This window comes from Rhincodon typus, chromosome 1 (genome assembly GCF_021869965.1).
Source record: "Rhincodon typus isolate 14 chromosome 1, sRhiTyp1.1, whole genome shotgun sequence".
Lineage (NCBI taxonomy): Eukaryota > Metazoa > Chordata > Chondrichthyes > Orectolobiformes > Rhincodontidae > Rhincodon > Rhincodon typus.
This window is the reverse complement of record NC_063332.1, coordinates 58,655,070-58,664,971: the sequence shown is the minus strand read 5'-3', so window position 1 is coordinate 58,664,971 and position 9,902 is coordinate 58,655,070. Positions and strand designations below refer to the sequence as shown.

Here is a 9,902-nt window from a genome sequence, read left to right as displayed (position 1 = left end):
GTAACCAATTTAGGCATCATCTGCAAACTTCCTAAATACCTTAGCATCTATGTATCATGAAAAGCAACATATTTTGCAAGATTGCATTCATATTTTATTCTTTCTTTCTTTATAAGTATCTTGGTCCTCTGCTGTATTCTAAAAAAACACTTCCCAAACCTCAGGTTTATTAGCATTTCTGTCCACTTTATAAGTCTTTTCATTTAACATTGTGTAATCCTTAACTTCCTTTCTGAACCACAGTTAACATTTTTTGAATTCTTGCTCCTTGAAGGTTTCTATTTTTTATTCATTCATTGGATAGGGGCATCACTAGCTAGGCCAGCATTTATTGCCCATCCCTAATTGCCCAGAGAGCACTTAAGATTCAATCACATTGCTTTAGGTCTGGAGTTTCCCTACCTAAAGGACATTAGTGAACAATGGATTGATGGTTATCATTAGATTCTTAATTCCAGCTTGTTTTAAATATCAAATTCCACCATCTGCCATGGTGGGCTTTGAACCTGGATCCCAGAACATTACCCAAGGCTCTGGATTAAAAATCCAGCCATAATACAATGAGGCCATTCTCCCGCTCCATATCCATGCTAACCCTGAGGATGTTGATAGTGGCGATTCAGTGATGATAACTACCAAATACAAAGGGGTGATTGGTGGATTCTGTCTTGTTGGAGAAGGTCATTCCTGGTACTTCTGTGGCATGAATGTTATTTACCATTCTTTAGCTCAAATATGCATGTTGTCCGGATCTTGTTGTATTTGGATATTCAGTCTCTGAAAATTTATGAACGGTGTTGAACATTGTGCAATCATTAGCAAACATCCGTACTTCTGACCGTATGATGGAGGGAATGTCATTGATGAAGCAACTGAAAACGGTTGGGATTTCAACCCTACCCTAAGGAACTCATGTGGTGATGTTCTACAACTGAAATGAATGCCCTCCAACAACCACAGACATTTTCTGTTATCTTAGTTATTACTGACTAGTTAGTTAGTGCTGGTTTGATGTCAAGGGCGGTTAATCTCAAATCCCCTCTAAGTTCTTTTGTCCATGTTTGGATCAATGCTGTAATGAGGTCAGGAGTTAAGTGGGCCCGGTGGGATCTAAACTGAGCATCAGTGAGAAGGTCATTGTTGAGTAATTGCCACTCGAAAAGATCGTTGACAATATTGTCAATATCTTTACTGATGATTGGGAATGGACTGCTAGAATGATAATTGACAAGGTTGGTTTTGTCCTGGTTTTATGACACACCAGGGCAATTTTCCACATGTCGGTGTTGTAGCTGTACAGGAAGAGCTTGGCTCGGGTTGTAGCAAACTCTGCAACACCAGTCATTAAGTACTATTGGCGTAATGTTGTCACGGACATAGCCTTTGCAGCATCCAGTGCGTTCAACTGTTTCTTGATATCATACATAGTGAATTAAATTGGCTGAAGACTGGCATCTGTGATGCTAGGGAGCTCTGGAGAATGTCGAGATGAACTGTCCAATTGGCACTTCTGACTGAAGATAGATGCAAAAAATACTTCAGCCTTGTTTTTATACCTAGTATTGCAACTGGCCATCAGCCCAACCAGTCCATGACAGCATTTATTCCCCACACATACTGCCTTCCACTTTTCACATCGAAATCTATCATTGTAACCATTGATTTTCTTCTCCCTCAACTGAGTGTTTAGCTTCCCATTAAGTGCATCTGATTATTTGTTTCAATCATTCCTTGCGGTGGTGATTATCCATACTATATAAGGGGGCTTTATAACATAAAAGGAAATAAAACCACTAAACACCCCACGGAATTCAGAAACCATTTATGGTCATTTCAGGATTCTGTCAGGGCAATTGCAATTTCAAATTTTGTTCAGGACAGGAAAATGCCAGGATTCTAGGAGACAAAGTTGTCTATAACTGAAGAACATCTCAAAACAAAAGTTAAGGCAATGAGAACACACGGCCAAAGAAGTCATTTCTTATATCAAGCAATGGGGAGGATGCTATCCTCAACAGACTTTCACTTGCTACAGCAATTAGCATTGAGATAACAGGACTATCATTTATAGTCCTCAATAACAACTTGCAACTGTATGGTACATTTAATACAGTAAAATGCAGGAGCAGTATCAAATGTAATATGGCACCACATTATTGAAGGTCATAATAGGGCAGGTGAGCAACAGCCTCGACCAAGTGGTAGGTTTTAAGTAGCGCATTAAATGGGAATACACAAGTAGAGGAATGGAGAGATTTATGGAGGGAATACCAGTGCTTAGGTCCTTTGAAGCTGCAAGCATGACTGCCAAAGTTGGAGCAATTAAAATCAGGGACAAACATAACGCCAGAACTGGAGGAATTCAGGTCTTTTGAAGGATTGGAAGATGTTGCTGAGATAAAGAGAAGGGAAGTCACAGAGGTATTTGAAAGATTAATGGAATTTCACATTTGAGGCGTAGTTCACCTAGGAGTGAATATGGACAGGTCAGCGACCATAGAGGTGATATGTGAACGTGAACTGGTGTGAGCTGGAGCACAGGCAGCTGAGTTTTGGATGATCTTAAATTTACAGAGGGCTGAAGATAAGATCCAGGAATACGACGGGAAAGTTGTCCCAACCACAGGTAGCAGGAGAAATTATTGATAGTATTAGATCCGAGGAAGGGGCATACAAATTGTTCAAAAAAAGCAGCAGACCTAAGGATTGGGAGCAGTTTAGATTTCAAGAAAGGAGGACAAAGGGATTGATTAAGAGGGGAAAAATAGAATACGGGACTAAGCTTATGGGGAACATACAAATCATTTGCAAAAGCTTCTATAGGTATATGAAGAGAAAAAAGATTAGTAAAGGCAAATGTAGGTCCTTTACAATAGAAACTGGGAAAGTTTAATGAGGAATAAAGAGATGACAGATCAATGAAATACTTTGCTCTGTCTTCACAAAGGAGAACATGGGTAATGCCCTAAAATTGTTGGGGAGTACAAGGTCTACTGAGAAGGAGGAACAGAAAGAAATCAGTATTATTAGTAGAGAAATTGATGAGACTAAAGACTAAGAAATCCCCAGGTCCTGATAATCTGTGTCCCAAAATACTTAAGGAAGTGGCCCTAGGAATGGTAGGTACATTGGTGGTCATTTTTCAAGATTCTAAAGACTCTGGGACAGTTCCTATGGATTAGAGGGTTGCTAATATAATCCGACTACTTAAAAAAAAATAGACAGAGAGAAAACAGGGAATTATAGACAGGTTAGTCTGACATTGGCAATGCTAGAGTCCATTACAAAAGATTTAATAGCAGAGGGCTTGAAAAACAGTGACAAAATTGGACAGAGATAGCATAGGTTTGTAAAAGGAAAATCATGCCTGACAACTCTATCGGAACTTTCTCGAGGATGTAAGGAGCAGAGTTGATAAGGGAGAGCTAGTGGATGTGGTTTACATGGAGTTTCAGAAGGCTTTTTATAAGGTCCCACATAAGAGACTAGCGTGTAAAATTAAATTAATTAATTGAGGGTAGTGTATTGACATGGATAGAGAACTGGTTAGCAGACAGGTAACACCAAGGCTAAGAATATTTCCAAGTGGCAATCAGTGACTAGTGAGGTACTGCAAGGATTAGTGCTTGGACCTAATTATTCACAACACAGATTAATGATTTAGATGAAAGAACAAAATGTAATACCTTGAAGCTTGTAGATGACACAAAGCTGAGTGGGAGGGCGGGCTGTGAAGAGGATGCAGAGATACTTCAGTGCGATTTAGATAAGCTGAGTAAGTGGGCAAATGCATGCAGATGAAGTTTTATGTGGATAAATGTGAGGTTATCCACCTTGCAAGCAAAAAAAATAGTAAGGTAGATTATTATCTGAATTGAGATAGACCAGGAAAAGAGTAAATGAAATGAGACCTGAATGTCCTTGCATACCAATCACTGAGAGTAAGCCTGCAGATGTAGCAGGAGTTGAAGCAGGTGGTAAAGAAGGCAAATAGTATGTTGGCCTTCACAGTGAGTGGATTTCAGTATCGGAACAGTCTGCTGTAGTTGTACAGTGCCTTGGTGGGACCAATCCTGGAGTATTATGTGCAGTTTTGGTTTCCTTATCTGGGGAAGGATGTTCTGGCTGTGGAGGGAGTACAACATAGGTTTACTGAACTGGTATAAAATAAGGAACTGCAGATCCTGGAAATCTGAAACAAAAGCATAAATTACTGAAGAAACCCAGCAGATCTTGCAGCATCTGTGGACAGAAAGCAGACTTAATGTTTCAACATAAGTAAATGACCTCTACTTCCTGTTCCCTGCCATTTCAACACACTACTGTGGTCCCTGGCCAACATTTCTGTCTCGGGCTTGCTGCGGTGCTCAAGCAAGGCTCAGTGCAAACTGGAAAACATCTCATTTTCCACTTGGGGATTCTGCAGCCTTCAGGACTCAGTATTGAGTTCGATAATTTTAAACTTAAACACTTTGCTCCATGACCTTTACACACCCTTGCACCCCAAGTCCTGTCATGACATAGGCTATTTTCAGCACGGCCATATCACTTTGACCTAATTATGGTCCCCATTATCAGCTTTTCTTTCTCCTTGGCATAATATTATCATCACTTTGTCTCCCTAACTGTTGTTCTCTCTCTCTTGGATGTGTCTCGGTCTATCCTCCCACTCCTTTAACCCTCCTCCCTTACCCCAGCCCCTGCTTTCAGTATTTCTACCACCTTTTTCTCACTACTAGCAGTTCTGAAGAAGGGTCACAAGAGTTGAAAAGTCAACTCTGCTTTCTCTCCACAAATACCGCCAGACCTGCTGAGTTTCTCCAGCAATTTCTGTTTTTACCAGAATGATTCCTGGGCTGGCAGGACTGATGGATCGGTTATGATTATATTCACTGGTGTTTAGAAGAGTGAGGGAGTAATCTCATAGCAACCGATAAAATTCTAACAGGACTAAACAGAGTAAATGCAGGAAGGATGTTCTCTAGTTCAGAACCAGGAGTCACAGTCTAAGGATATGAAGTAGGCTATTTAGGACTGAGATGAGGAGAAATTTCTTTACTCAGAATTCTCTGCCACAGAAAGTGGTTCCAGCCAAAACACTGAATATTTTCAAGAAGGAGTTAGATATAGTTCTTAGGGCTAAAGGAATCAAAGGGTTGAGTAAGTGGGAGCAGGCTACTTAATTGGATGATCAGCCATGATCATGTTGAATGGCAGAGCAGAATTGAAGGAGCAAATGGCCTACTCCTGCTCCTATTTTCTATGTTTCTATCCTGACCAGGAATGTATTGGAATAGTCAATTCTAAAGCTAACAGAGGCATGAATAAGAATTTCATCAGCAGATGAGCTGAGGGAGGAGAATAATTTGACAATGTTAGACAGCTGCAAGTAAGCACTGTTAGTTAAAAATGACTGGAAGGTCACCTCAGGAAAAATATATCACCAATATTACAAACAGTTCAATTCAGTCTTTTAAGACTGGCAGGGTATGATGAGTTTTGCTGTTCATTTAATGATGAGCTTGCTTCATTGTCTAATATTAACAAAGTCAATGTAATAGTCAGAATGTGCTTACCCAGTACCTGTTCCATTTCCACAAACCATTGTATCAACATCTTCAATAACAAGCCAGTTAGCTGTAAATAAACAAGATTCTGTTTAAAAGGGAACATGCAGTGAAAGAGATATGAAATCTGTTCAAGTGTAATATTTTATTTTGTGTTTCCATGTTCTTCTCTTTTCCCTGTACTCAAATATTTGTCACATATAACAAAAGTTAATACGTTGTTGAACGAAAAAAAATATGACAGATGCTTCTGTTAAGTTAGCTGACCTTGGCATTACAGAACAACTGCAACTGGTTTTAATATCCCTGAGCTACGAATTGGGACAATACCAATTGGTTTGAGTTCCTATTGCTAGGCTACCTCAACAGTTTGTTTTGTTTACCCAATGAGTAACTCAATCCACTCAAATTAAGAAATTTCCACATTCATTCCTGAACTGATGTTGCTGATCTCAACCACATTACTGATGACTGGTCTCAGCAACCTATGTTGGAACGTTAGCAAGGATTTAATTTATTGATTGTTACTCAAAATTATCTCCAGTGTAAATTATGCATTTGCAAGAACTTAGGTACAGATAGGATTACGCCTCATAGACTCCATAGAATCCCTACAGTGTGGAAACAGGCCCTTCGGCACAACAAGTCCACACCGACCCTCAGCATCCCACCCAGACCCATCCCCCTAAACCCACCTAATCTACACATCCCTGAACACTACGGGTAATTTAGTATGGCCAATCCACCTAGCCTGCATATCTTTGGACTGTGGGATGAAACCATGCAGACACAGGGAGAATGTTCAAACTCCTCACAGACAGTTGCCCAGGAATGGAATCGAACTTGGGTTCCTGGCACTGTGAGGCAGCAGTGCTAACTCTGCTCTAGTTCCATGAATTGTCAAAATCCACAGTCAAGAGGAAAATTAATATGTACATGAGGGACTGAAATGCAAACATAACTTGGCCAAGACTCAATGCCTTCAGGAATAAAGAACATTGTGTGGGATCCAGCTGTGTTCTTGCTTACAACAAGAACAATAACTACTTGTGCAAGGAGAAGAGCTTAAGAAAGTGGTTGGTAATGGAGAAAAGAATAGTTTCTAACAATCACTGTGTATACTAATCAATTAATACAACAATCACTGGTGTTACCAGCAGTTGGAGCTCAGACACTGGGCATCAGACAATTAATTAAAAAAACTAACTGTTGCAATGGTTAGTCACTTAACAAATAAGAGAGGCAAATATTTGGTTTCTTACTCTTGTGTCGTTGTGTTGAAACTGATGATGATTTGGGTTCACATCCACTTACTCATACTACCCAATTCCACTCAAAATCAGCCACTCACTGTATTTCCTGTTTTTGTAAAACCTCAGATGTGATGTCTTACAGGTGGATCCTACAGCAACATGAGGTCAAAAAAGAGTTGACCTGAAGTGTGAACTCTATTTCACCAGACTTTATGAGTTCCCAGCACTTTCTGTTTTTATTCTCAATAACAAAATGTCCTTTTTTTTGCAATTTGGTTAGTCATTTCTGGACTAACATTAAGCCCTACGTACATGCATTCCATATAACTTTACAACTGATTAAGTGATGAAAAATACAAGCAGGTAAAGTCTTCAATGTTGTTACCAGATATTTACATTGCAGTAATCTTTCATAAACAGTACACCATTTATAAATAAGTGCTCCAACACTTACATTTGTTTTGGATATAGTTTTCCCATTCCGCATGAGTAATGTTAACCCTGGGTTCCATGTTTTTTATACACTTGTGTGTCAGAACGCCTTTGAAAATTTGAAGTCCAAACAATGCAATTATTAGGAGAACAAACATCATGAGAAGAAGGACTTCCATTAGCAGCCTAGCAGACTTGAATATAGCACCAATGATAGTCTTGAGCCCTGAAGAAATAGTTAAATATTGCTTTGAATGAGACTTCAGTAAATTATATCACAGTTACAATAACAGTTGGAGCCTATGTCAAATTTATGATGTAGTGGTAATTAGCCACCAGTTATATTATTGGTAGCTAATATTATTGCATTGCTCATATGCGATATTTGATTACATTAGCTGTGAACAACTGTATCTGTATGAGATTAATCCTGCCTGTGATAAAAAGATCTTTTTTGACTATTTGAGAAACCATGCCCCCAAATAACTCCGTCTTGTGTCATATTGCTGTGGCAACCTTGGTGGCAGGATACCAAAATGGCTTGAACCTTGGCTGAGATGTCAATTAAAGTCAGGGTCTGGCATGGCATTCCTACTTGGTCTTGTAATGTGGGAAATCGCTTCCCACACCTCACAAAGAAGGTGGCACAAAAACAATGAGGCTAGGAGCAGAGACCTCAAATGTTACAATTTCTTTTTTTTCCAGGCTTCTGGCCCTGAAGAAACATGGTTATCATTAGAACACACAACGCTACAGAATGGTGAACATGGAGCCCAAATGTGGACCAAGTGTTGCAGTCCCTGGCAGACCTGCTTTCGATGAAACTTTCTGACTCACCATCTTGGCAGAAGATTTAGCTTTACCTGCAGTCGTGCACGTACTGCCATTGTCTTGTAGGGACCTCTCTCTGACATATAGTGTGATTAAATATGGATGTTCCTGGCAGGTACACTCAGCATTTACAGTTTGAGCTGAATTTTCAAACATTTCCTTTACTTCATTGGACCCAGTGAAACTTGGAGGATTGCACATAAGGGTGGTTTGGGGTCAATGTATTGGGTTGGTTGAAGTGTATTTTGACCTAGCTTGGCACAGCGAAATTTTAACAGTGTCTTCCAATGATTTTCTGATATTCGCATTACATGTAAAATGGCAGCACGATCATGACCATGAATTTAAAATTCAGGTAAGTCAATATATGCTTGTAAGATTTGGCTGATTCCAGACACATAAATTGATCAATCTTAAAGCAAACGTGCAAGGTGGTACATGTGAGGCCATGGTACCTTATTGGCTTCAGCATTGAGCTCAGATGCAGTGGCTTTGAACCACACCATATTACAAAAGCTTAGGTGCACTTGTATGTGCCAGTGGCTTACCCCAACCATGAAAATGTTCCAAATCCTAAGGTTCAGGATGTGTCTCTAATCCAAGTGGGCAAAGATTTTGTTTGTCGCATTCTTGCTGGAAGAATGGATCGCCAAGAACTTTAGGAGTGAAGTTTTACTCTTTATGATATTGGAATATTGAAGTTATAAATCCATCAAAAACAGAAGACACTTAAGAATGTGCAATTAAATTTCTATTACAACCATAGGCATGTTGTTGAAAAAACATCTGTTTTACAATGTAAAATTGTTCAAATGGCCTCACCAGGTAAAATTGCAATCATCTTAAGAGCTCGGAAAGCCCTTAATGCTGAAAGTCCAGGAATTGTTGGAAATGCCAGTGTCAAATAACTGAAAATAAAGAAAGAATGTAATGAACAACTCTCCAGTATTAGCATGTGTAACATTAATATTACTTTGTGTCTGTTTCTGCTTCACATTATCACCAAAGGAGTTTCGCACACTGCAGCATATTTTGGAAAATACAGGCCAATGGCCCCTTTGTAAGTCCTTGTACTTCTGATGGTGATTTGGAGTTAGGATTGGTTTTGCCAGTAAAGGTAATGAGGCTGTTCAAAAATCTTATTTACTCTTGCCTTCTGTATTCTTCAATTTAATGTTTCAAACGTCTGACAAAATAAATTTCATACATCAATGGCACTTTCCTTTTCAGAAGGAAAGGTTTCTAGGGAATGATATTTGATGTCTTTAAATGCATGACATTGTCATAAAATCAGCACAGGGTGCATTGAGTGTGCCATTTACATATCCTATGAAATTGTAGTACCTGTATCAGTTGATTTGACCTGGAACTAAATTAAGACTTTAGTAGCAAGCAGGTTTTGAAAACTGGATGACAATATGGTGTGATTGTGATTCAGCGAGGATTCACAGTATTTGAAATTCTATTAAATAAAAAACCTATTCTTTTACACAAACTATTCTGCATGCACTGTCGGATTATGCATTAGAAGTGCGAATTGAAGAAAGTGAGGCCACCACACAAAAGGCTTGTCAACTGTCACAAAAGACTTGCCAAAGGATATTTTGATTTACCGCTGTCAAATCTAAACGTAGTGTTTAGTAAATGTATAGGAAATACTCTATGGCATTGAAATGCATCACTATATGTTGAGAATAAATTGAGAAATATCCAGGAGAAAATCATGAAATGTTCCTTGTTCTCTCTTTCAAGATTCTTCCTCGGAATGATGGTAATAGATCAGAATAAACCTTGCATTTTGACTTTTTCTCATTTAATT

The 9,902-nt window shown here is 39.1% G+C and overlaps 1 protein-coding gene across 1 annotated transcript in view; it reads right to left on the bottom strand.

The window, feature by feature from the left end:
• Positions 1–3,932: 3,932 nt before the first annotated feature.
• LOC125482982 (sodium channel protein 1 brain-like) overlaps positions 3,933–9,902 on the bottom strand; it is a 7,479-nt gene continuing 1,509 nt past the window's right edge. The window contains exons 2-5 of the mRNA XM_048596220.1: positions 8,906–8,991; positions 7,275–7,478; positions 5,577–5,637; positions 3,933–4,125 (exon numbers count right to left, since the gene is read on the bottom strand). Coding sequence (XP_048452177.1) covers positions 3,933–4,125; positions 5,577–5,637; positions 7,275–7,478; positions 8,906–8,991 — 544 coding nt within the window. The remainder of the gene's footprint in view (positions 4,126–5,576; positions 5,638–7,274; positions 7,479–8,905; positions 8,992–9,902) is intronic.